General features: G+C 45.0%; 5 protein-coding genes across 5 annotated transcripts; 4 read left to right on the forward strand and 1 right to left on the reverse strand.

Annotated features, from left to right (window-relative positions):
- The first annotated feature begins 104 nt into the window (after positions 1-104).
- LOC128714678 (protein O-glucosyltransferase 2-like) lies at positions 105-1,797 on the forward strand. Its single transcript, XM_053809553.1, has 3 exons — positions 105-313; positions 397-1,603; positions 1,675-1,797. Exons 1-3 carry the CDS (start codon positions 105-107, stop codon positions 1,795-1,797), a joined length of 1,539 nt encoding a protein of 512 aa, XP_053665528.1.
- An 817-nt stretch (positions 1,798-2,614) lies between these two features.
- Positions 2,615-22,259, reverse strand: LOC128715990 (kinesin-like protein KIF14). The gene is made up of 4 exons (XM_053810910.1): positions 20,685-22,259; positions 4,211-4,821; positions 3,966-4,152; positions 2,615-3,901 (listed from the first exon to the last, which is right to left on the reverse strand). The coding sequence occupies exons 1-4, from the start codon at positions 22,257-22,259 to the stop codon at positions 2,615-2,617; spliced, it is 3,660 nt and encodes a 1,219-aa protein (XP_053666885.1).
- Positions 10,541-17,886, forward strand: LOC128715991 (uncharacterized). The gene is made up of 2 exons (XM_053810912.1): positions 10,541-10,727; positions 17,570-17,886. Exons 1-2 carry the CDS (start codon positions 10,541-10,543, stop codon positions 17,884-17,886), a joined length of 504 nt encoding a protein of 167 aa, XP_053666887.1.
- Positions 22,260-23,104: 845 nt separating the features above from the next.
- LOC128714342 (protein catecholamines up) lies at positions 23,105-25,652 on the forward strand. The gene is made up of 3 exons (XM_053809218.1): positions 23,105-23,513; positions 23,577-24,586; positions 25,608-25,652. Exons 1-3 carry the CDS (start codon positions 23,105-23,107, stop codon positions 25,650-25,652), a joined length of 1,464 nt encoding a protein of 487 aa, XP_053665193.1.
- Positions 25,653-26,435: 783 nt separating this feature from the next.
- Positions 26,436-27,926, forward strand: LOC128714304 (WW domain-binding protein 11). The gene has a single exon (XM_053809180.1). The coding sequence runs from the start codon at positions 26,436-26,438 to the stop codon at positions 27,924-27,926; it is 1,491 nt and encodes a 496-aa protein (XP_053665155.1).
- The last annotated feature ends 19 nt before the right edge of the window (positions 27,927-27,945 follow it).

The following is a 27,945-nucleotide window of genomic DNA, read 5'->3' on the forward strand; positions in this document are numbered from 1 at the left end:
ACTTACCACGGTGTTGTAATCTCGATTGCGTGTCACGCTCGAATAATTTTTACGCGGCAACGTAATCGTTCTCTTTTGCTCCTCGTTCGTTGGGCGCTGCTGGAATGAAGGATCAACAGCGGTGGAGATGGTACTGGTCGTGCTGGTTGCTGATACTGCTACACTCCTGTTACTTCGCTTCCTGTTGCAGTGCGGATCGTGTGGTAGATACGAAAAACAGCCGCGTCTGGGGACCGGGTGTGGAGATACCGGACCGGGCCACTCTTCCGGCGCGCTACTTTTTCATCGAACCAAGAGACGTAAACAATCAAAAGTTAGTACATGCTAAGAACTCACCCAACATTGCTTTGAAGTGAACTTTTTTTCATTCATTGCTTTTGTTCTTCATCTTCATAGAATCAATGAATCTCAAAAGTACGACGTACACATCATTGGCCAGTCACGTTTCGGGTCTTGCCGGTACCGTTTGAATCAAATCGATCGTCACGATGGCTCGACCATCGTACGCTACAGGCTGGCGGAATCTTGCAGTGACGTCACGATACACGTGCGACATAATGAAGTCCATCTGAATGGTTCTCCGTTCGCCATACCTGGGACACTTTACTCCGAACAATGCTACTGTCCGCAAGGTTCCGTCGATGAGTGGCTCGAAACGGTCGGATGTCCTTCGGGCGATCCGCAGATCGATATGGATCTGATTCCATTCCGAGCGATCAATTTCTCCAGCCTGCGCACAAGGATGATCCAGCAGTACGATAAACCGGGCAGCATTTCACATTGCAACTACGTGATTCTACGGAATCAAGTCCATCGCCGTTGTTATGGCCAACACACGGGCTTTAGTAAGTTTATGGACACAATCTTGCTTTCGTTGGCACGGAAGTTTACACTGCCGGATATGGAAATGTTTGTTAATCTGGGTGATTGGCCGCTGGTGAAAAAGGGTGGTCCAAGCCGCACGACCGGTCCGTATCCAATCTTTTCCTGGTGTGGAAGCGATGACACCTTTGACATCGTCATGCCAACGTACGACATCACCGAATCAACGCTGGAGAACATGGGCCGCGTGATGCTTGATATGCTCTCGATCCAACGGCGGGGACTTCCATGGGCGGAAAAACACGCCAAAGCTTTCTGGCGCGGACGAGATGCACGGCGCGAGCGGCTGGAGCTGGTAGCACTATCCCGACGCCATCCGGAGCTGCTGAACGCGTCGCTCACAAACTTTTTCTTCTTCCGCGATGAGGAAAGCGAGTTTGGACCGCGCGTTGCTCACATTTCCATGCACGATTTCTTCGACTATCGCTATCAGGTGAATGTGGACGGTACGGTTGCAGCGTACCGATTGCCATATCTGTTGGCCGGCAGTTCGGTGGTATTGAAGCAGAACTCGTTCTACTACGAACACTTTTACCGCAAACTGGTGCCGATGCGACACTACATACCGTTCGAGGCGGATCTGTCCGATTTGGTGCGCCAGATCGAATGGGCTCGGGAAAATGATGAAAAGGCACGGGAAATTCGTGATAATGCGAACGCGTTTATTAACGCCAATCTGTTACCGTTGGACATTTACTGCTACCACGCGTTGCTGTTTAAGGTAAAGGAGTGAGGGACACATTCAGCAAGCGATCCTAATGATAATTTTCACACGCTTGCACACATTTTCAGGAGTATGCCAAATATATCGTTAGCCCGATACAGGTACAACCGGGCATGGAGAAGATTGAACAACCCGAAGAAGCGTACCACTGTCCGTGCGAGCGGACGACACTACCGAGGGACGAGCTGTAAGGCGAACGACAAACCACAGTTACCGCACGTGACGCACGAGTTGGATTAAGTTGTCTGTCCTAGAGAACTACCTTAAGGCAAACCGCAGAGAAAAAAGTGTTACAAATCGGAATCTATTCTATGACGCAACCAGCGAGCTGTGATCGTTACGTTATCATTTCCAGTAGGGCATTTTCTTTCCCTCTCTTTCACTTTGGTTTACGGGTTCCGAAGTATAGTTTCGACTCTCTAGGCAACAGTTCAGATCTCTGGAGGGACTGCTAGAGCACTGTTTAGTGTGAGAAAGTATTATACAATATAGTGGTACGTAGGCTACGCAACTAGAAGGTTAATATTACTTGAATTCAATATAGTTCAGATACGGTATTGCTAGTCCGGTGGATAGGCGGAGATAGATTTTCCTAAAAGCATGCAGGAGAACTTCGAATACTCTAACGTAGATCGTGTTTTGCGCGCATGTTAAGCAACTGTCTCCTGTTCTACAATAAACTTCAAACTTTCCACAGTAAAATTAAAAATTGTTTTCAATTCGGATGCGAAAATGTGTTTCCGCTATTTACCATTGCGAACTTAACCTTATCAAGTAACGCTGTTTATTGCGGTTTACGTAAAAACGATGTACATACGAAAACATATCAAAATATAATGATATCGATTATAGCCACTGCCGATTTAAAAGAGAAACTTTGGAAGTTTGGTACAAAAAAAAAACTATACTACAACAATACACTATTAATTTATCATTTTCCTTAGCACATTGGAGGAGTTGCGGTTATTGGAAAAAGATAAGGCAAGAATTGAACAGCACAATGTTTCGCTAGTCCAAAAGAAAGCGTACCGATTTGGGCGTCCGGCCGAAATCATCCTCCATAGCACTGAGCGTAGCTTCCTTGATGTTGTGGTCAGCCAGTACCGAACGGATGGTTTGCAGCGACCGTTCAATATCGGCCACCGAATCCAGGCAGCGTGCTGCCAACATTTCTTCCGAATCGTTCCTTTTCTGTTTATTTTGCGCCTGCTCGATAATGGCAGACGAATCGGATTCTTGGTGTTTCTCGCACAATTTCCGTAGCTTCAACGTCACTACGCTAAGTTCTCGGAGATAATTGGCTGCCTTTTGATCGAATCGATGCAGAGCGGTAGTGGCGCCTTTGGTGTGTGGAGAAGAATGTTGGTGATTGCTTGGGACATTTTCATCGTTTGTCTCCGGGTCAGTAAAGAGAGCCTTTCGCGCACTGTTCGTACAACCTTTATCCTGCATCAGCGTTGGTCTTGAGAAGATGGATTTGAAAAGTCCTTGCGATTTGCGTGAACTTCCTACCACGGTGTTTTCGCTACTTGGGGTGCTGGAGTTGGAATTTGACACGAGACTGTGTCGTCCACGGATCGCATCCTTCACCGCACTAAGGTTCAACGATATGCGACTCGAATTGTGTGACTCTTGCAGGAGCGATTCGTTTGCCGACTGGTTCGCCGCATCGATCCATACAAGATCGAAATGTTCGAACATATTGTCCGCCGTTAAATCGTCCCGTTCGCGCACAACACCCAGCCAGTATTCGAGCCGTGCCGGAACCCACTCGGCTATTCGTCCGTTTGCGCGATCGACGATGTTGATCATGGCACGGAAAATGCCTTCATCTTGCCACACCTGCGTTTGCTTGAAGTCGTAGTCTAAACCCACAGTCCGGCACCGCTGACTAGCTTCCTTTACCATCATTTGTATATGCGCTAGGCTTTCCTCGCTTGTGTGCTCCATTATTTGGCGAATCTTTTCCGCCAAGTTTGATTCCACGGTTGATGGAGCACAATCAAACGAATCGCGAACATCCGACGGACGGTCTTTAGGACCGTCGGACTTTTGGCGCTTACCAACGGACTGCAGCAATGCTTCTTGTTCCGTTTCAAGCAACTCCTTGCGACATTTGTACTTAAATTTTTCCAGCTCAAGCGAAGCCAATCGCTCTTCATATTCCTGCTCGTGGGCCATTCGTTCGGCCTCTATACGCGCGATTGCTGCTTGTTTTTCCACGTCCAACTCACGCCGCAGGCGGTTCTCCTGTTCGTGCAAAATCTCCTGGTGAGCTAGCTGGAAGTCTACCATCTGTTAAATCGCAAAATGAAAAACTTGTTATTTTTGGTACAAATCGAATCGATGTTTAACTTACAATCTGGGTAGATTTGTTCGGACACAGCGGGTTCGAGATGCGGAAATAGTGCGAACCACCGATCACCAGTCGATCACCGTGGAACAACTGGCGACGTTCTAGGATGAGTTCACCATTGACGAATGTTTCATACTCGGTGTTTGGTTCCGGTAGCAGGAATAGCTTTCCATTTTTGTTCTCGATGGAGCTGCAAGTAAAGAACAATTTAATTAGCGAATGAAAGTCTTACTTGTTCAAACACTTACCAATGTTTGGGCGATACAAGAGGACCCTCCAGAACGATGTCTGGTGATGTTAGGGAGGATGGTCGGCCAATCTGTACCGTCCCAGGAGGAATTATGTACAGCAATGTACCGGACAGCATTGGATCGGCCGCCAAGTTCACCAGGCATGGTTCCTTCTGTTCGGCCGACAGCTCCAACGCTAGCCCTTTGCGCTTAAGCAACTTCATCTCCGTCCGGCGAATATCTTCCGCTTCCTGCAACCGTTCACGCCAGGATCGTTGAGCTTTCGAGAGCTCCTGCTCCGTCTCGGCAAGCTGTTGGCGCAGTGCCTCAACCTCACCATCATCTACCGATGTTTCGATGATGATTTTGCGCGGCGGATGATGATGTTGATGAGCTTCGGATAAACGCTTTTGGCGCTCGTAGTCTTGTCGCAGGACCTGCAGACGTTCGACTTCCGCCCGCAGCTCGCGAATGATACGATCGTGCGGATCTTCGTTCACCTTGACGCGGTTAACAATGCTGCGTGCCTGGCAGGCGTACCGCAGCGTGGCAAGTGTTTCGTCCAGGTGAATGCTGGCAGGTGATATGGTGGCCAACATGACGGTGCGGGAGTTTCCACCAAGATTTTCCTGAAGGTAAAAAAAGGAGTTATAATTTTGCTTTATAATGTCACTGTATCTATGTAGTTTAAAAAATTTACAACAAAAAGTCACTCATACCAACATGGAAACTATCCAAGCGTATTAAATAAACGTATTCATTTCGATTATACAGAAACTGAATTAAATTACGAAAAACGAACGAACCATAACTTCCTTTCGCTTTTGGCGCGTGCCAGAGAAGGAAGTGCCCAAAAGACTTCAGAATCAAACATCAGTGGAACTTTATGAAATTTATATTTCTTTGTTGTATGTTGAAGAATCTTAGCAACAACGAAGCTTGTGTAGCCCCGGTAAATGATAACGAAGCTTGAATGTAGACGGTGGGGTCAGTAACATGATAGCCATGGTCAGGGACGAAATGCAGTGTGTTATCTGATCGGTAACCGCAAAAAGGCGTCAGCATCCATACTGCCGGGAACAGTGTCATAACACGGAGTCTAGACTCATCCACGAGTTGTAAAGCGATACTTAACGAAATGTTACCGGATTAGTGATGATGACGAGATTATTGCTTTATATTTTCCAAGATTTATGCTAAAAGCATATAAGCATATAAAGGAAATATGCTGTCCTGGCGGATTGAGATTCAAGTTCCAGTTGCAGAGCTGGGAGAATTCTTATAAAGTTTAAATAGAATGTAAAGATAAAGAATAACATGTGGAGATAAACCGCTTCTTGTGCTTGTTTAAGCTGAAGTTCCTTTGAATCTTTACAAATCTGTGTATTGATAATGTTTTGAATAAGTTTTGAAAACAGGAAAGTGGGACGAATTTCACAGCTACCCAAAACACACTCCTCAGTTCAAATTGAAAAATGGTAGCCAGAAATAGCTCCAACGTTATCACCTGAAGTTGAAAATCCTGCCCTGGCACTTCACGAACATTCTACACCTGGCAATAGCTTGCAACGCTTTCGCCATTCACGTGCAGCACATAACGTTTACGGATGAAAATGATGCAAACTTTATGTAAACTTCCTCCTGTCTAACAATTGTAAGCACTGTTACTTATCTAAAAAGTGTGTCCCAAAGGGGCAGGCGAGGGTTTCCAGTTATTTAATGCATGATGAGTTTATAACTACTTTTCTAGCTAAATAAAGCTTCAAGTTGTTGTACTAATGATAAGGAAGGAACAAACGAACCATTGCTATATCTGGAAGGAAATATATGTCTATACGATGTGAGATAGCAACGAGAAACCTGAGCTATAAGTTCTACAGTAAATAAGGTACGTTTGAATTCTTCGCCTTGCTGTTTGGATTGCTTTGGAGAGGATGGGAAATGTAGGTTAGGTTAGCAAACTTTATCGACCGGGCACAGCACTATTAGCTAAGGTTGTTGAGAGGGTGTGCAAACAAAAGTAGAACACTATATCTGACCACTCGAAATAAGTCGTGTAGTGATTTTACCGCAAGGTTTTCAACATAAATAACAAAAGAAAAGGAAAACCTATCATGTAATACTGATAAATCATCAATTTAATCATAGTGAATCTCAAAAGTGCGTAAAGATATTAATATATCAACATGAAAACTATATAAATTATACAAAAAAAAGCAGTTTAACGTTTATTGTTGATCGTATTACGGCGCAAATCGGTTTTTTTTCGAAGTCGTAAGCAATTCCGTCCAGATAAAACCCCAAAGAAATGGCGTCGTTTTTCCTTGTCTCATGGCATAAACGATAGAAAGACAGTAACTTAGTCACCAATCAACAGTACACGCTGAAGGAAGGCACCAAACCCGACACGATAAGCGCGTGTTAACACGTGCTGCGCGCAGGGTAGGAATCCTTGGGCGCATACAACCACCTTTAGACGAGGGCTTTAGTTTCTTACCCCCACGTTCCTTATATCGCTTTGCCTATTCTTCTCTTTGTGAGCTGATATCATTATCAACAACAGGAAAACTATTTGGGATCACCTTGGGAACTCTGGACTTCAAAACATCAAACTCGCATCACCAATAAAATCCAGCTTATGTACGCAATATAATAGAGCCCGTCGGGAAAAACAGGAACAGGAACTAACAAGTTTTGTTTTGTTGGTTTATCGGTTACCTCCCCCGCAAGGGTAACTAATTTGTTTTCCTAATTTGTTTTGGCAACTTTAAACGATTGGTATGGCGGAGAGAAAAAAAAAACACAGCACAAGGGCACGTTTAAGCCCTTTAAGACTCCGTCATGCGGTGGTTACGAACGATCTACCCCATTACCGATTAAACATTTCTGCCCACCCACGGTTTTATTGGAGTAATTAAAAAACGGTTATAGCATTTCGTCCGGTAGGCGCTTATGAGCTTCTCGTTAGCAGTTATCGATGGGAAAAACAAAAGCGATGACCTAACCTGAATCTCCCATGTATCGGTATGCACTCGCGTACACCGGGTGTGCAGGGGTAAAGATGAAGGAGCCAATGGGGGACGGATGGGGCGCAATCGAGTGTGTCCTTCCACGCCAATGAGGACCACCAAAACAGGTCGATGCGGAACGAAATGCGTTCAATTTTCTCGATCAATAATTGATGGATCGTACCCGGTGCGATTATGGCGACAACGATGACCCCACGGGTAGACACTGTTACTGAGGACCGGCTCTACTCGATCTCCACGTCCGGTGTGGATGTGTTGTTATGTAGCGCGAAAAGCTTAGTTTAAAGTCTGCGAAGTCGGCATCAAGTACGCTTAAAGAGCAATTGTACTCATTGGAGGTCCCTCCTACTTCAGAATGCTAGTTGCCACTTGAAGCGGTGCTGCGGAAGGGACAACAGTGAGGAAAGGTGTTTAATCGTACACGGTCAGACTATTTGCAAACATCAAATATGGGTGTGTCTTTTTTACTGGGAGAGCCCCGCGTACAGGGTTTTCGCATTTAATGTGGTAAAATTGGTCCTATTTGTAGAATTTCTTTAAGTAACAAGTAGTTTAAGTAGATCTTGATCAAAATGAGTCCAATTCTGTAGAAAGCTCTCTCAACAGATATGTCCGCAAACAGCCAGAAAGAAAAGCGTTGCAAAGTATCAATTTCACGTCTCGAAAGCTCGATAAAGCAGGACAGATCAGTGTAGTGCCTAATAAATCATTTGAGAAGTGACATTTATATGAATCTTAAGTTAGGAGTCATCCCTATGAATCATAGGTGAGGAGTCCACAGAGCAGTGGTAGAGGAATGGTAGTTGGGCCCATTTTTGGTAACTGAGCACTAGGAGGTCATAAATCTTGGATTATTTATGATTCTCAGAGGATTCATAATTCTTTCAAATAGAGATACAGATTCCTTCATTCAGTTCAAAGATTCATTCAGATTCAAGAGTCTGAATCAGATTCATGCAACACTAGGACAGATTCTACTTCAACTTGAAAACCATCCAGAAAAAGCTTTTATCTTTGCGCATTATACTTAAAACCCTGTTAGTAGCGATCGTCTTCCTTACCGATTGAATAACATTTAACAAATCTTAGATTAAGTCTTAGATTAAACCATAACGTCGGATTCACTTGTTTTCCCCGTAAAGCTACTTAATCGAAGGTCGCTTCTAATGACAACAAACACCTTCCGATTGCGCATCACAGCAAAGGTGTGTAAAGGCGTAAAACCATCAAAGACACATCCGGACACAGACAAAGTATAGAGCCAACCTATGTAATATGGCACGGCGTATTAGCAAAATGGTACACAACAGTAAACAATCGGTTGATAAATGTAATCGCTGTGCGGACGGAGCCGTAATAAGATTAGACATAAATCAAATACCAACTCGACGAGATAAGAATGGCGAAAGAGATCTGCTTCCTGGGGACAATACTTTCATTAAGTTCAACGGACTGTTGCAGAACAAAAAAAAACCTGTCCATAATTTTATTTTTGCGTGAGATGATTCAGAATCCTCAGGACTTTAGAGATGGTCCACATTTCTTATCAAAATAGCGAAAATTGCTTGTCGCATTTGATGAATTCTCAAACCTAATCGTTGACTCATACAGCAATTGCTATCTGCAACACTCACGTCATCCGCCGGCCGAACACAGTTGACGCATGGTAAAGTTCGCTCTATTGCAGTTTATCTTGCTGTTTGTTCTGCCAGCATCCAAGTATGCTTGGGTGGCATGAGCATAAATGAGCGCACCGTAAGCCGGCACAAAATGTACCAATGGTGCTATTTTTAACATGGGTATGTTTTCCTTTTCTGCAAGCCCAACAATGCAACATTGGATTTGTCTATGCTGTATTCTATCTAGCTCTTTCTCGCGAATGCTGTGGTTTTCTTCATGCAAATGGCGATTCCATATTATCCGTTGCCATAGCAGTTTGAGAGTGCAAGTGATCGTTGCTCTCGCTAATGCTCTTTCATTCTCTTCTTCGCAACGCATGATCGTAAAACAGGTTTCACTGCGATGAGGATGTTCACTTTTTTGTAGTTACACTGTTCTTACTATACTTCGTATATAACTACAATTTTTGCTAATAGTTACATAATAGTATTGAAATTCTCTACACAAATAATCTCCTGTTTTAATTAGAATGGAACCCACTGAAAAAAGAGAACGAGAGCTAACAACATACGGCAGCAGCGGAAGAATTTGTGCGTAACCGTCAGTTTCGTCGCACGACACATACCAACACACCACGCGGCAAACAACGAACCGGCACTAACACAGCCAACGAGATGCGTGCGCGCGCGCGCCCGAGACGCGTGTCTACGTGTGTGCTACCACGTTCCAGTGCTCTTGTGTTGTTACACGGGCACCCGTCGGAGATAGCTCTTGCGTTGTACGTGTTGGGGGCCCCTTCGACGTTTGTGTCGCTGTGTGCGAACACATTCCCCCTGTCTACCGTTTGGCGTTGGAGCAACGAACGCGTAGGACGGTCGGAAAGACGATGAAGCTTGCGTGGTGATGGTAGTGGTAGTGGTGGTGGTGGTAGAGTGTGTTTTTATATATCCCTGCCACGCTCATCGCACGCTGCAGTTCAGCACAGACAGTCGTCCAATGTAACACGGCCCCGAAGCGAACTTCATTAAAAACCGTACGGTCCAAAACAACCAATATAGCAGTGAATATTGCGTCGTTTTCCAAACGTGTTCCACACAAGCGTCGGCAAAATCCATTTGCGTGGCATCATCATCGAGGGAGTGCGATTAATTCTTGCGACGAAACAAGTGTCACTAAACGAAAAGGTGCGCAGCCGCTAATGTTTTTGGTGGTGAAAGTTTTGCGATCAAACACAATTTGTTTACCAACAAAAACGGCCCTCCCTCCCCTCCGGGTGTAGTGAAAGTGTGCTAGTAGTGAGAGTGTGTGGGGGAACAGTAGATTCACTGAAGTAACCCAAGCTTTATAAACCACCCAATAAAGAAGCCATTCTATGGCGACGTCAGTGAGGATTTATTAGGCGGAACACGATAGGAGGACAAAAACCTCACCGTTGAAGCTCTATAACCTTATCCAAAGACTTCGGCTGAAGGTGGACGGGGTTAATCACATACACACAAACACGACAGTTGGTTAGGAAGAAACCGTACAAAAAACGTCCAGAGCACGCACCACTATTTGAAAGGCAACCTTCATTCGACTTCGAAGGACTGCAGCAGCGTGCCCTCTCTTCTTGTTCGTTAATGAACCATCGTCTATTGGTGTAACAAAAAAAAAAACAGACTGCATCTTAGTATCCTTCGCCATAACAACCGTCACCATGGATATTTACTACATGAGCGATAGCATCCAGTACTCCTCGTTCCGCGGTCCGGTTTACCGGGACTACGAGAAGTTCCCGTACGGTACGCTCGAAAATCCGCTGAACAATCCCGTCTCCAAGACTAAGCAGCAGCAGCAACAGCGGCGGCATCACTCGAACGCAAGCGGTAGCTCCAGCGCTCAAGGTAAACATCTTACCGATCGCGATCAGCGATACGCCAACAGTACGGCGGATGCTGTCAGTTGTGATCCCGCCTCTACTGACAGCATCACTAATGCGTTGGCGACAAAACAGCTCTCATGCGATGTCACTTTTTCTATTCTGCTCCGTAGACTCAAGTTGTAGTCTACAATCTCAGGAAGAGGGTTTTCCGCTAGATTGTAAAATAATCGTTCATTGCAACATGCAAATTCTAGGCACGTGAAGGCACGAAAACAACACATTACAACATCGGAAAATACGGAAACGCTTAAAAACGAGCGGTGATGCCGTGGCAGTTTTGTATTGTTTTACCACGGTGTCGGGATTTTCCTTCTGCGTTTTGTGCGCGCGTGATATACACACGCCACACGCTCATATATAGGAGCGGCTTATTTGCGCATTACTTGCACGGTCCACGCAAATCACCCCAATGTGTGGGTGTGTGTGCAGGTTGTGCTTTACAAATTTCATTCACCGTTTGATGAGTAGTTTCCTTCTTTTTTTCCGTTGCATTAGCACGAACACATAACCTCGAAAAGTGCGCTACATCCCCCTCCTCCTTCCATACGGTTCTCATTAGCAGTACGGAACGAGTGCATCAAAGAACGAATGCGTCTCCATATAAATTCAACATTTCCGTTCTGTTGACCTCCTTCGCTGTTTTACGCATATGAAACAAAAAGCGTGCAGGCTGTTGCGGTTCGATAAGAACATACCGAAACGAACTCAAAAACAAGCTAAATACAGCCAAAAAGAGATTGGTTTTCGGCAGGAGAAACACGTTCCCGAAGCTTACACCTTGTTTAGCTTCAGTTTTACTATGTATATGCCAAAAATTCCCTACCTCGCAAGCTAAATTTAATCGAACCAGCGCTCCTGAGCGAGGCAAATTGTTTGCTCTTTTCGCACACAGCACAACAACAGTGGCGCTGATGGCTGACGGTCACAGCACGAGATACAAAAACGAGACACCGAATACCGTGTGTGGGTCCCATGGCCACTTGTAGCAGATTATTATTGTTAGCACTATTTTCAAAGACTGTACGCAATATCCTACTCCTCCACGTTGTGTTTACGTTTCACTGGCAAAAAAGAGGCAAGAATTGGCTCCGTCCTCTTCAGACATACCGCGCCCTGGGCGCTATGACGGCGATGAGTTAAGCGAAAAAAACATCAATCACATAAAACTGCCAACAAATCTCTCTAAATTTAGAATGACCGAGATAAATATAAAACTGATCTCGCGTAGTACAGACGTTGCACGGTGTGTCATTTAATTGCAAACTCTCGCAGAGCGTCTTCTTTGTCTCCGTCCCGTCCGGTCTCGCTTCGTAGTAAAACCGCTTTAATGGGACATGGGAAGGTGGAAGTGCAATGTTGCAGACGGCTCTCCTCACTGCTTGTCTCGTGCGCTTTCGCTGACACGCTGATTTGACTCTAAATATACTCTACACGGTGGGATCGTTGCCAATAGTAATCGACATGGCGCCAATGTAGCTAAAGTACCCGGGGCCCGCTGTTTTGTGCTCAAAACGCACCAAAGTACATTCCACGGCCGGTACACTCACTGTGCAACGTGAAGCAATTCGAGCGGTCGTCGGGTGCAGCAATATGACACCGAATTGTGGAGGAGCTTTGTTGGGTGGGGCCGAGCGTAAGCAGGGAGAGAGCAGAGGTGTACAGAAAATAAAGGGAATTAGAGAAGGGCTTGTCGTGGGGTCGGGTTACTGCAACACCTGGAGCTAACCCAATCGACAAATGCTGAAGAGTGGGAGAATGGCTACGTTGGGCTACTCATAAAGCGCAACGAGAAACCACTGAACCTTGCCGTGTATCTACAACACCAATAGAAGATCTCTCATCCGCAACCATCGAGTGCCCAACTTACGCTCACAAATCCCCACCTTCCATTTCCCACATCCTAACCGAGAAGACCGGTTTGATAAAAATAGTAAATAGCAAAGAAGCAAACAGCTCAGAACTGGTCTTCTTCCAAACATCACTTAACCTATACGCGAGTGGGTTGTACTTTTACTGGAGAATCAAAAGCGGAACTGTAAACTGACTCTTCTTCGGTACGCCAACAAAACCACCGGGGACAAACAGAGAAGACACACGGAGGCAGTAGTGGTGCAACGCAAGAAGCGCAAAAAGATCGTCAACCAGGCGTGAATTTCTGGAAGAACGGTGTTTTTGTTCCTGGCCTTTAGCTGAACACTGAAGGCTGACATCATCGTCAAGCTTATTCCCAATTCTTCTCCATCAGGCAATGGAATGGAAGAAATGCGATTGCGTTTATTCTAGTGTGGTGTTTTAATGAATCTTTTGCGAAGAGTCACTCATATGGTTCTTTAGTGAGGAGTCACCCAAATCAGTGATCAACTCACAAAAGATTCATGAGAGAAGGAGGGAAAAAAGCTCATAGGTGGAGGTCATAAATCTTGGACTATTCATGGTTCTTAGAAGAATCATGAATCTTTGAAATAGAGATTCAAATCCATTCATTCATTTCAATGATTCATTCACATCCATGATGCTGAATCAGATTTATCCAACACTAGTTCATTCTCGATTCTCAGTGGACTTGCACCAGACTTCACACAGACCAGAGAGTCTTGTAGATGTCGTTGCATATTACAGCATTCGTAATGCAATAGTCAACACACCGCACTGGCCATTCATATCAGTTGCTTGCCGGAACGGAAGTTTACATTCAATGCAAATGTGGCAAATGCGGCAATTGTTAGAATGAATAGCAGAGCTCAACCTCACCCCACGCGCCCTTGGTTGGAGATACAACAAAAAAAGGAAAGGCAAATGAAATATGCAACAAGTATACTTTCGAGCGGTTTCTTATGCGTGGCAAGTTGACGTACGATCGGCAGCCCAGTTCACAATCGCGTACGGTATGGGAACTACATGTCGTGGTAAAGAAAAATATACAAATTAGCTTAAATGATTGCTTCTGGCTTTTAGAACAGGGGGTGGTAAAAACAGTCTATTCCAACTGTACTTTTTCCCCCGCTTCTTCTCACGCTTACGTCAAGGTTGTTTGTTATGTCACGCCACGAAGTGCGGAAGCGTCGAATTGAGACGAGATATTTCCACCCAAAAGGCGCGCGCCTTCGATAATCTGATGTCATGTCGATGGATGTCGCGTGAGGAGATCGTAACCATTGCGTGACGTTAATTTACACCCTACATCTGCAGTCTGTCGTCTACAGCTAAACCGGCAAGTGAGCCCAACATTAGCACTTCCCTGGAAAGTTGCACTTCCACAGTAAAATCGAACCGCTCGATGTTTGCATTTCCGATTAGATCGAGAAGGGATGTACACCGGGAATTCGAATACAAAATAAACGAGATAACTTTTGTTGTTACTGGTTTTTTTGCTATTGGAAGCTATGTTTGAATAGAACGTTTTCAACGCATCTTTAGAAAAACAGCCCAACATTACTTCACATTACTTCACGAGCTTCATATGTGGCTCCCAGTCAAAAGCAAACGGCACGACATGCATGGGAATTTTGTCCGAGATTCGAGAATTACCGCCTTGAACTGGTCCAAATCGAACTCCTTGTATTCGTTGTCCAAACTAATGGTCTATAGAATACAAACTTCCCAAAGCTTGGAGTCCACAAATTTGTGTCCCAGAAGTAAGTTAAATCGTTTCTAAACCAGGTAATGATCCAATTTCCTCGAATTCTTGTCCACCGTCCTGCTGGAAATCGTAGTGCTCATCTCTTTAGAGGTCTAGAGGCAACAACCTACACCAAACACTATGTGTAGAAGTACGAATACTTTGAATTTGGCCTTGGTTTTTCGAAGAATACCAAAAGGAGTGTCCACGTTTGGAGACTGCCCTCCAAATCATCACGGACGATACATTTGAATGTTTCATGTTGGAGGCTACACTTGGTCATGTTGCACATCATATAGCTGCTCTGAAGCACGAAGCAATTTCTCGTCTGAAAAATGAATTCTTGACTTTCGAATAATTTACGCTCCACTGAATCTAAACCTATGGAGATATATTTTTGAACGGGACAAAAACTCAAACTCCATTGCTCATTGCGATCATTGCGATTGCGATCACCCCAAAGGGGAAATTGAGAAATACATTTCAATGGTACAGCTTATTGCAGCTCTCCGTTACGCGGAAATGAATCACTGCCAATTAAGGGGCATTTTCTGGATGTCCCAGCTGTTGCGTACTGTCACACCCTGGGCACCCTTGGGCGAAACAATTAAGCGCGAGCAATGTCTCACCATCGCCAGACGAATATCCGGTACGGCCAACCAGCCAGTGTGGGGAAGGTTACAAGGGTTAAATTAAAGTCAGAACTCGATGCCACTTGTACGACAGGGACCACCGTACAACAAGGCTCATATTTTCAGTCGGGATGCATACACTACTGCCGAATGTCGGACCTGCACGGGATGCAGCTAACAGATACACACACCGGTGGCATTTGCCGTGAAAACAGAGGCAATACTTCCCCCCTCCTGAACAGACGACACACAACCGCCAAATGATGGGCGACATGCATCAACGCACACCTCAAGAGTTGGTGTTTGACCTACATTTTTTCCGCGCCCTTTCGTAACGGAGGTAAAAGAGAGTGAGCGTCGTGGCACACACTGTTGCTTCGGAATTGTTTGGCAGCGCGCATGCGTTGCTTTTTACAGAACGGGCGAAAGAAATGCAACGATATTAAATTATCACACCCAATGCACTAAGGACCGCTTTCAGGCGAATGACCGGTTGGAAGATTAATAGTGAAGACCTTGAAAAAGGTTATTCCATCCATAGACATCTCGCATTTTTAACGTCATTTCTGCCCAACGGAACTCAAATGCAGTACAGATAACATTTTATCCGATTCGTTTTGTATCGCTGATGAGACAGTGGCGCTCACGAGATCGTTCAAAAATAGTATTCACCACGTGCAAGCGATCACGTACCACGCGGTGGCCATCGCGTACTTTCGTGATGCCATTAACAGGCAAGGACGTTGTCAAAAGCGTTGCGTTGGTGGTAGATATATCCACGAAAAGAATACATTTCTGTAGAAAAGGGAAAAAAAGGCAACACGGTCCACCTATTCCTTCCCACCGGTCATCGCTTATATTTAACCGCTTCCCTCAGAGGACGTGATAACCTTTCCCGATTTTTATTGCTGTTTCCACTCTTTTTGTACCGCCCGAGCTGATTGCAATTGTTCCGCCCGTACAGCCGATAAGGTATAATCTCTGTCCGTCCCGGGGAGACCACATGGGGTTCCCAACCAAGTTCGCCTCAAGTTCGTGAGGACTCAACTATGTCTGCCCCAAGGTCCGATAGGTTGGCGTCGACTTAGCGCTGTACCATGCACTCCGGTAGCTGATGCGTCAGGTTGCGCTGTCCATCTCTTATCAGCAAATTTGCCATCAATATATGCCTCTTTTTTACTGTTCGAACGGTTGGGTTTCGAAAAAATGTATTGTAATTTAATTGTGTTTCATTCGACTCTTTATTCAACGTCTGGGTCCCTCTGCTCTTCCTTTCCTACATTCTGTAGTAAAATTAAAAGTGATAAGAAAACCGACCGACGCGCATGGGTTTGGTCGGCTGATTGATAAACGCTTGTGTTGCGATTGATTGTCGTACTTAGAAACACGTATCTATGCGCATTGAGCAATGTACGTCCTACATTCGGTTGTTTTCTAATCTTTTGAGACAAACGTTCATTTGCGATTTGGCACCAGCCAATTGATAAGAAATGTCGCAAAACTGTGTGCTTTCGAGGACAGAGTTCAACCGCTCGTAACATTCAAAACGAGCGGAACGGAGCAGACTGATAAAGGCAAAGAGTTCATCAAAACATTGCCGACACAAAAAAAACGTCCATCGAGTAATAAAGTTTAACACTAGAACGCTTCATTTTTGTGCAAAATTTGATTAACTTTTCTTGATAAGAAAACACTGTGAAGCTATGTTCGGAACTTAAGTTACGTACTTTCGTACTTTACCAAAACTGTTTCAGAACTTAAATGATGCGTTTTCTGTCGTTGATCAAGCTTCTCTCTCTCTTGTGCCCAACGATTTTATCAAATTGTAAACAAAAGAAAAAAAATGACCTCCCTTTGGGGCAATTATTTAATAGCATGGACATCATCCGGCGAATACACACCAAAAACAGACCATAAATAACTGGGCTGGTTCTTCTCTCGAAGCAGCAACGTCTCTCGTGACTATGGCGAGATATCGCGAATACACGCCCTGTGTGTCAACAGCACTCGGAGTATGTCTCGAGAGGATACCATTAAACTGTGGTGTGTATCATTATCATTTTGCGCAGTAAATGTTCAATTTGCATGTCTTTGTCCCTAGCAGCAGTGGTTCCATAGTCCGTACTATGACGAATGAGCTGCAAAGGAATTTAATTGCATAAAAGTTATTAGAAAAATTATCACAATATTTTACGAGAAATTTTGTGTGTATACTTACTGAAGAAAGGTTTCTAAGGGTAAAAGGAACATGTCGTTAAGGACGATGGACTGCTAGAAATTATGACACAAAATGGCACCATCACACATTGGTGCAACTGTTTTGATTAGATAACGCCGGTCGTACACCGCATCTCTCTTGATGTATGTGTTTACGTACGGGGAACACTACACAGCGTAGATGTATGTTTTGTAAATACCCAGGCAGTGATAAGAATGCATGTTGATCGCAAACACGTTTGGGGAATGTTCCCGTACACGAGATACAATTACATACATTGTGTGAAGCAACTTTACTGAAAGTCCGTTTTCCTTTGCCTCTCTCCTCTCTTGCAGCAAAACTGCTCAGCTACATCGGCAAATCTGCGTCGGCGGGGAAATCGTCCAAGGATGCGTGTCCATTTTGCAAGGAGCAAAAGAAGCGACCGCTCGGTGCGTACATGCGCAAGCGTGGCCAGCGTATCACCACCGAAAGCATCAGCGAGGACGCGGAAGAGTGCATCGATGAGCTGCGGGAGGAGGACGAGGAGGAGGACATGTGTGCATCGGCGCGAGGCACAACATTGTCCACCAGCCCGACCGGTAACCACCATCAGCACATTACACCGGCTGGTGCCGGATTCAATCGGCAGGAATCGATCGAAAGCAAATGAACGCGGGGTAGAAGAATATGGGAACGATCGTACAGTGCGCGCAGGAATGTGAAAAGAGGAATCATTCATAAGAAGAGTTTTCTTATCATTAGATATTACACGGTAGATTGTTAAGTTATTTCATATCGTTATTGATACGTGCGCAAAAAAAAAACACGGGCGTATTGTTTGGCAGTGGAAAATTTCATTTTAACTTTATGCATAAGTTTAACATTTGGCAGCATTAGGCTTCAATCCCATGTGGTTTTAAAACGAGAGGATCACGCTCATTCATCGTAGGCAATTCACAGTAGGAAAGGACGAAACGTTCGGAACGTTTTCTGGTGTGCAGATCCCCGATAATCAGTAGCGTGTATATTCAATCCGCTTGTTTCATGATCTGACTTTTTCATAAGCCAGGTGCGCACGTGCAAAAAAAAAAAGGAGAAACCCCGCAAGAAACAAACGTACCACACACTGTTATTGTTGATGCGAAAAGACTGATCTATATTAATAGCTCTATACACCAGGCACGTGCAATCGAAACCAAGTTCACCTCCGACTATTTGGTGGGGAAGGAAAAGCTACAACAAAAAAATGAATTGTTCAACTGCAACGGTTTTATTGCAGTACAATAACGAAAGGGATGTTATGCTGAATGTGAATCATTGATTAGCAAAATGGAACATTGCATTTCTCAAGTGGTGTAGTGTGGGGGGATTGTTCAATTTATCCTTTCCTACAACGTTTTATAACAGAGATCTTACACTTTTCTCAACGCAATTCTGTTCGATATGCATTTTAGCATGTTGGAAGGGAGCAGAGGCTTTTGCAGGGTACGTGTTTTTCACGTGTGCGAATGTTTAAGCATATTTTTACACGACCCGATCGATGACGATGTGTCGGCAGCGAGCGTGAACAACATCGCAATGAATGAGAGAGATTTGTGTTCTTTACGCAACAGATAATAATTATTTGCATTACTGTTTTGTGTGTGAAACAAATGAATTACAGAAAATATAAAGAAAACCCCCCGGAAAAAAGAAGCACTTGTAATCCGATCAATTTACAATCAGATTTTAGTATTTAACCCTTAGACTACTAAGCATTATGATATTTAGAAATCGTGTTACATATATTCAGAGCTGTTTGTGAATGTTTTAAAAATGAAAAATAAACATTAACCTATACAATATTGCATAGAACTAAGTGTTGCTTGTTAAGGAGTATAAATGCGTATTGCAGCAGCCTGTGGAGAAAATTTGTAAAATTTGTATTTCTTTTTAATTAGCTTGGTCCGTTATCTGATAAGTATGCCTTTTCGCAACAATACCATATAAATTACCCTAATTGAACTGTTGAGAAATCAATCAAAAAGATACTGCGCTTGTCCTATCTCCAAACTTCCCAAGTTTACGCTACCCAACCATCATCTCGATACAATCTTCCGTAACGGACTGTGCCACGCTGTTTGGCCTTAATATTGATAAGATACGGGTGTCAATGGCGCAATAACAATGCACTTCACAATGCTGGACATGCTAGACTTTACTCCAGGGACGGGCGAGACTTTGGTGATTGCGGTCAACGCGTGGGACACCTGCAACGATTCGATCGATCGATCCTTTGCGTCTGAGAAGGGTGTCACGTATGCGTCTTTTGAAATATCGACGGTTCCAGTACTGACTGAAACTGGTTCACACAGTTCTTTATCAATCAGTTCATTCCGAAACTGATAACCACCACAACAGGCGTGGTTTTATGGGGCTTTAAACTCTTTCTCTTGCTGTGTCCGGGAGGAGGTTCTTTATCGTAAAGTTAATTACGCTGCGTACCGAACGCGTGTTGGCAGTCCTTCGATTGCAAACGGGTTTCTTTGAATTTTAACGCTATTTGAGCGTTTGTTCTTAAGCAATATTGTTGAAGCTTTTTAAGGGTAAAGCGGTTGATGGGTTCCATTTAATTCATAAGCTTAACGGAAATCTTTTCATTCGGTGGCAGATAAACGCGAATGCTGGAGTTACATAAAAAAAAAGGCGTTCGACGATATTCTTATCGTAGCGTGGAAGGTTGATTATGATATTATTTGGACGCGGGCATAAGCACACACAAAAAACATCCTAATCTATCTTTACGAGATGTGTATGAAATGGCGCGGTAGAAACTATTTTGCATTTGAATGTTCTTTTACCAGCAACTTTTCAAAACCATTAACCATTTCTTATCTGCCTTCTTGATATAACCGACGGAAATCCTTTGCGGTTGATACTTTTGCGTGCTTTCTGTGAACTATTACTTGTTTTCATAGCGTATGTCATAACATAGGTCCACTTTGAAATAGAATCTCGCCTCGAGCGGACGGTTCGTCACAGTATCGTGACCATAAATACAGTGAAAAACATAAAAAAACACACACATTTGGCAAGATGAAGTGGAAGAAAATATTCAGCGGTAAGCGAACCAGTAAACAAACTGATTCGAAAGCAACAGGTATGGGAAAGAGTGCAGGAAAATTTGTGTGAAGAGCAATCTTCTTGGATCGAACTGTTTAACGTTTGCAATAAACTGACTATTCCAGAGGACCCACCGGTGTCCCGAAAGCCCATCCAGAAACCGTGCTGCAAAAAATGTGCCCTCGTGTGCAAGTGCAAGCATCACCGAAGGATTCTTCGCAGCATGGCGCTCCCGCCAAGCGGACTGTTGTTGAACTAACAATCTTTTCTGTGCGGACATGATGTGTTGATGCAATAAATAATATCCCTTTCCCCTTAAATGTAACAATACGACCTAGCTTTATGTAGACTTTGTTCGGTACTCACCCTCAGCAGCCACGTAAGAACGGAATCACGATACGGGATGTAAGTGGTAGCACTTTTCTTCGATTCTGCCAGTGCCGAGATTACTTTCCCAAGCGTCAGCAGACTTTTGTTTATGCTAACGCCTTCCTTCAACCGTGCGCCACTCGCGCACGTTTGGCTTACACGCTCAGAACCGGCCAAATCCACGAGACTGATTTTGCTTCGCTTTGTCTGCTTCACCGATGTGCCACCGCCGGGACGTTCCGAATCGTCCGTATCGCTGCTGTGCACAATTTCCACCAAATTCAACACAACCGAAAAGATCGAATGGGATCGGGAACTTTTATCGTTCATTCCGGTGGCCGCAGTAGCTCGTTGACTATTTCCCACGGCGAGCCAATTCCGCAAGGCTGTATGGGAATCGACCGGATGCGTGCTTAGGTCGACCACGTACGGTCCCCAGACGGGATGCTCGCGCACCTTTAGTGCGGCCCTTTTAGATCCTTGTCCGGGTGTTGATACGGTGATTACACCATCGGTCGGTGTGACGGACAGTAGGTCATGTATTTTCTCATTATAAATCTCAAAATAGCTCACTTCCACTTCGGCATGAACCTGGCCCTTTAGAGAATTTATACGCGAAAACAATTCATGACAAAAGCGAGGTATAATGCCAGCGTCCGGGTTCGGAGCATCATCGTAATTCTCATCCAGATCCATTCCCATCATACTGTAGCTCTTGCCGGATCCCGTTTGTCCGTACGCAAACAGGCAGGTGTTGTACCCTTCGAATGCTTTATCGAGCAGTGGATGGACAAGGTTAGAGTAAACTCCAGTCTGACTCACGTAAGCAGGATCCTCGGTATTGCAAGACCAAAACACATGATCGTACAGAAAGTAGTGTTCCACTCCGGCAAGATTATCGGCCGTGCTGCCGCCATTAATGTACAGCTCATTATTCTCGACCCGCACGATATTGGCCACCGAGTCGATACACTCCTTTGCCGACAGGGGACGGATACGGACGGCAACTTTGAGGTTACTTATTTCACTTCCCGACCCTTCCTTGTCTTTTTCCTTTGTGCTACGTTGGGTTTCATCTAGCTTTGTTTGGCTCGTACGATGCCTTCCCCCAGACGCTTGTGGGCTGTCCAGTGAAATACGCGAAAAGCATTCCGGTGTCCTTGCACTCAAAAGATTTTCTCTTGCCGCGGCGCGTTTCAACACATTTCGGGGAGTACCGAATTCTTTGGAAACGCTTTTCGACGCAACAAGCGGCGCTCGGTACAAAGACGAAGGTGTATAGCAACTGTTTGTGTTAAGCGAAGTGGACGATTTCGATTTCATCTCCAGTCCATTGGCAATGCTGGGTAGACGCGTGGAACTGCTTTTGGGTGTTCGGGCCGGAGAGCCCGGCAATGATTCCGAGCTCGATGTGTTCAATTGCGTGCGTTTCGTAAGCAAACAAGTGGCCAATTTGGAAGCTGTGGCCGGACGCGATCGCGGAGTGGACGCCTTCGTCGGTGATGAGGCACCACCGGTGGCAGCAGCTGCTGTACCAAACCGATGTTTTGGGGTTGCAATGCGAGTATTCATTTTGTTGCAGATAAATGATTCCTTCCACTTCTAGGCGTCACAGAAGAAAGAGAGTTATCTAATAAAACAAAACCCAAATAACTAAAACACTTATTAGCAGTAAAACAGTACAACCACAAAAACTAAGATCGATTATTTAGGAAACATTTTCCTGCTAATTCGCGACAATACAAAACTACGACGGCGGTTGCCCAACAGCTGCTGTCAAATGGTAGGATTTGAAAATGGACGCGTTTACTGCAATTCCTACTCGGTTTCTTCAAATGCGGAAAAGAAGAATTTAAAGCGACGGTTATAAAGTGTAATATTTCCCAAAAATATGTACACATAACAGATTCCTACATATCGAAGGAAGTAGAATATTACAAATATTTTAAAGATACTTTTTATTTCCAAAAATAACCATAAAACTTGAAAGTAAAACTAAAAGAAACTTATTTCCAACACCTCTACATAATTCATCGCAAACATCGCACGGGTTTCTGAAAATGGACGATATGCAACTTCACGCGATGACGTCTTTGACGCTGGCTTCGTCAAATGCCAGATGTTTTCCAACTCTTTCGTTAAAAAATGCTGTGAATCCATGTTTGAAGAATATATAATACCGACACTATTTTATCCTTTGTGCAAATACGCCTCGGCCTGTACAATTCGTGTCGCAGCTGCAAGGGTATCGTGTGCGCATAATGTGCTTGGTGCTTTAGAAGAAGTAATGCAGTAGTTTGTTTAGACTGCAGTATAGAAGATCGATCAATATCATCATTATCAAGCGTGCAAGCGGTCCCGGATTCGTCGTACCGAACACGTACGCAACAAAGTAGAATAAAAGAAAAAAAAACAAAATGAAACACATAGAAAGCCGGGGGTCTTCTGCTCCGAAAGTGAAGGTTCCGCTGAAGGAAGAATCCACGTCTTACCGGGTGCACATTGCGCTGGGTCTATTTCTCGTGATAATGTTCCTGTCTTTCCCGACGCTTTGTGGTGCTCATGGGCAGCACGGCCACGACCATGATCATCTCCATGAGCATGATCATCATCATCACGAAAGTCCCAGTTTTAAGTACTCCCAACAAGCGAACGAAATATACGAAGAGGAACCGGTAGCAGTTCCACATCACCATCATCACCATCATCATGGTGGAGATGAGGACCACGATCATCATCACCATCACCATCATGATGGCGGTCATCATCATCATCATCATCATCATCATCAGGAAAAGCCAACCAGCGATAGTAAAGCTCCTAGAGGTAACCAACAACTAATGTAATTAGGCTAAAAACAGTATAAAACGTAAATTATTTTTGTTACAGATACCTTCTACATCTGGGTGCATTCACTCGGCTCAACGTTGCTGATTAGTGCCGCACCGTTTTTCATTCTGTTTGCCATACCGCTCGATAATACGGAAGAGATGCAGCCACGGTTGAAAACGTTGCTTGCTTTCGCTTCGGGCGGATTGCTGGGGGATGCCTTCTTGCACCTGATTCCTCATGCCATTCAGCCCCATTCCCACGCGGATGGTCACACGCACGGTCACAGCCATGGGCATTCTCATAATCATGGAGAGGAAGGCGATCACGAAAGTCACGGGCATGATATGCGTGTCGGGCTGTGGGTTTTGGCCGGCATTATAGTGTTCTTGGCAGTGGAAAAGTTCGTCCGTCTGGTTAAGAAAGATACCGGCCACGGACATGGCCATGGTCATAGTCACGGTGGTGCGCAACCGGCAGCACCAGCACCAAGTAAAACCACTTCCAAGAGCTCACCGCCACCTTCACCATCCGACAACAAGAAGGACAAGAAGGAGAAGAAACAAACGGAAGGAACGAAATCGAAAAAGGAGGAAGCGAAGGCAAAGGGCAAAGCTGTTCGTAAAGAACCGAAAAAGGAAGCGGACATTAAGATCGCCGGGTATCTTAATCTGGCGGCTGATTTCACGCACAATTTCACCGACGGTCTGGCGATTGGTGCGTCCTATCTGGCGGGTAACAGTATCGGTTTGATCACGACGATTACTATTCTGCTGCATGAAGTGCCGCACGAAATCGGTGATTTTGCGATCCTCATCAAATCGGGTTGCTCCAAGAAGAAAGCCATGCTGTTGCAGCTAACGACGGCCGTGGGTGCGCTGGCCGGTACCATTCTGGCCCTGCTGGGCAGTGGGAGTGATGCGGCCGAATCGTGGGTGCTACCGTTTACGGCCGGTGGCTTTATTTACATTGCCACCGTGTCGGTGATACCGGAGCTGCTGGAAGAGTCCACTAAGCTGTGGCAATCGCTGAAGGAAATTACGGCCATGCTGGCCGGTGTCGGCATGATGGTAATTATTGCAAAGTTTGAATAGAGGGATTAGATAGAGAAGTATACCATGGATGGATTTGGTCGGAGTGTCCAGTGGCTGCCGTCTTTCTTCCTGTTGTACCTTCGTCAACTGTACACTTCTATTACGTACGTATTCTTATTTCCTGTTTTGTTGTGTAGCGCTTTGATTAGTTGTGAATGTGAAACGAACGGCTCCATTCTTAAACGCTCTTAAATGTTAATTTGTGGTAGGCGATTTGTATGAATTTGTGTGCTCAATTGTAGCGTGCATGCTCCCTTGCTGTCCCATAGCTAGAAGTAGCACCTCGTTATGTGTTAATAATTGTACAATTCCATAAGGAAAATTAAGGGCTTTGTTTGTGTCCAGTAAATTTAGCAAAAATGCCTCAAAATTGAACAGAGGAACAGTGACCCTTTACAGCAACCCATTAGCTAGGTAATGATACAGTTGTATTCATACTTTTGTTGCGTTGTGGCTGCAGAAGACTACAAACTAGGTGTAAGGAAAACAGAGAGCAATAATAATTATAGCACACTACTGCCGATGTGTAGGATGTGATAAGAATTAATAGCCGAAATCGAAATACAACACTGTCCCAGTAAGAAATTCGATAAAAATGGTGTCGTCTTGGTTTGTCTCCTTTTGTAGCACCGGTTCATTTGTAGTTTAATGTACCTTCTAGCTGTGTGTCATTTGTGTTTATACATTTCTTATCTTGAAGTAGGTTCTTACGTGTTTCTTGTTTTCTTTTCGTTACCGTGTTTCCTGGTGATGCGTATTCCATTGTGTTGTACACCTATTCCGTGCAAGCAGTCACGCACTTGCTGATAGCGTTATCTTTGATTAGTAATCGTATGCACTCCCACCTGTCGGGAGACTGACTGTTTTGCTGTCCGGTTTGTTGCACTTTACAGTAGCATAGCGCCATCGCACGGCTGTTATGAATTCTTCACTGTGCCATTGTGTGTCCGCATTGTCCAGAACTGCATTGCATTGTCCGGTTGCATTCTCATTCCAGGGATCATGTCTGAAGGTAATAGAACACACGATAGAACAAAGATGATTGTGCGCTCTGTTCAAAGTACAGTGTGTGTGAACGTTTTAGGTTGTGTATGCAGGAAAAAATGAAGCTGAGCTTTTGTGATTGTTTTTATTTTATTTGCACTTTTGCAGCTTCCTTACAGAAGTACACAATGAATGTTATCGCCGTAAAGATTGTTGAAGATTTGTAAAATTTGAATTTGAATAATAAAATAACTGTTTTTAAGATGAATGGAAATGGAACATTTGGGTGTATGGATATTTGTCGTAGCAGTTCGGATTACCTTTGGAAGCTAAGGAATTTACTTGCTGGAGTCACTGACCTTCATAGGGACCGCATGAAGAGCAGAGCATCGGTTGACGGCGTCGAGCTCGAAGTAGTACAGGAATTCTAAATAAAAAATCGGACGACAATTTAATCAAAGACATGTGGATACGCGTTTTAATGGGGAATCGTCCTTACTATGGACCCCTACAAACACTCTTACAATCCCAAAAAGAACAGTTAAATCTCAAATCAATCCCCAACAGAAATTTAAATACAGCAGTCAGTGCTACATCACAGCCCAGATAACGGCTAAATTGAATTGTAGTGAGCTTTCGTGAGTCGACCAAATTTCTCACCTGTCATGCTTTCCGTCAGTTTTGCTCACCTCAGCTGAAGGTCGAGCAGTGAAGTCAATCGAGCGGCTGTAGTGTTTACGTTTTGCGTCGACGGGAGATGAAACGATACTTTGGTGTCCAAAAGTGTACAATAATTTGTTAATCAAAGGCTTGCAAAACAATTTATTAAAAACCTCACAAAATGGGTCGCCGTTCGATCAACACCACCAAGAGTGGTAAATACATGAACCCGACGGACCAGGCCCGCAAGGAGGCGCGCAAGAAGGAGCTGAAGAAAAATAAAAAACAGCGACAAATGGTTCGGGCGGCCGTGCTCAAAGGCAAAGATCCGGCACAGCTAATCGAAGAGATGGAAAAGATCGACGAGATGGAGTTTAACGTGTATCAACCGTCGCCGCTGAACGAGAAAGTGCTGAAGGAAAAGCGCAAGAAGCTGAAGGAAACGCTGGATCGCGTTATGCGTCTGTACCAGGCGGATGATCCGGAGCTATGGGCGGATTTGAAACGCAAGGAGGTTGATTACGAAAAGCGCCGTAACAAACGCATCCAGTACTATGAAAGTGTGCGCCATGCGGAACAGGTACAGGTGGACGATATTCCGCTGCCATCCGCTACCGAAACACCCACTCCGCTTTCCATCCCGCGCATACCGATGCCACCGAATGTGGCACCGCCCAGTATAGTGCCACCGTTAAGGAGTGTGCCACCACCGGCTCCGTTGCTGAAGAAACCGGTTGAAAATCCTATAGAACCGACCGAACCGGTGGATGACGATGACGGTATACCGGGTTGTCCGCCGGGTCCTCCGCCCGATCTGTTCGACATGCCCGAGCTGGATTACGATCTGGAGAACTTCCACGCGGAAACACAGAAAAGTGTCAAGTTCTACGATGATGGTGACTCGAAGGACAACACGGAAGAATCGGATGGTGGTGAGAAGCAGGTAAAGCAACCGAATACCGTGCAGCAGAAGATGCTTGCCCTGTCCGGGCAAAACATTGACGATTTTATGAAGGAAATGGAAAGCGTACAAAAGAAAAAGGAACAATCACACGACCATGCGCCATCCTTGTCCTCTATCCCGACACCTTCCGCTCCACCGTTACCGAACCCGGCCCCTGCTCCCGATGCTGCAATGCCCAAGTTCATGCCGATGCCATCGTCCATCCCGATGCCTGCACCTCCCGGGTCAATGCAACCCCTAATGATACGGCCACCACCTCTAAGGCCACCCGGTCTCTCTGGTATGCCAGCCGGGCTACGTATGCCTGGACGACCCGGCATCCCTGGAGGACCACCGCCCGGTATGCCACCACGGATGGGCATTCGCATGCCACCGGGACCACCGGCAGGACCACCACCCAAGCACATACAGCAACAGCGCAACATGCAACTTCATCAGCAAGCCCAACAGCAACAGTTGCTGCAGCAGAAGGATCCAAAAAGTGCCACCATTTCGGCGAAACCGCAAATTCGTAACCTCAGTGCAGACGTTACGCGCTTTGTGCCCAGTGCGCTGCGTGTGAAAAAGGACGAAGTACGCAAGGCGAAACCACCGGCAAGACCAGTGCACGATCAGCACGATGCGCGTACAGTTAGTGCGGACCCATCGAAACCAACGAAAGACGACGCCTATATGCAGTTTATGCGCGAGATGGAAGATTTGCTGTAGAAGGTCATCATACAGATTA

The sequence above is a fragment of the Anopheles marshallii genome, chromosome 3, assembly GCF_943734725.1.
Source record: "Anopheles marshallii chromosome 3, idAnoMarsDA_429_01, whole genome shotgun sequence".
In the NCBI taxonomy this organism is placed as follows: Eukaryota; Metazoa; Arthropoda; class Insecta; order Diptera; family Culicidae; genus Anopheles; species Anopheles marshallii.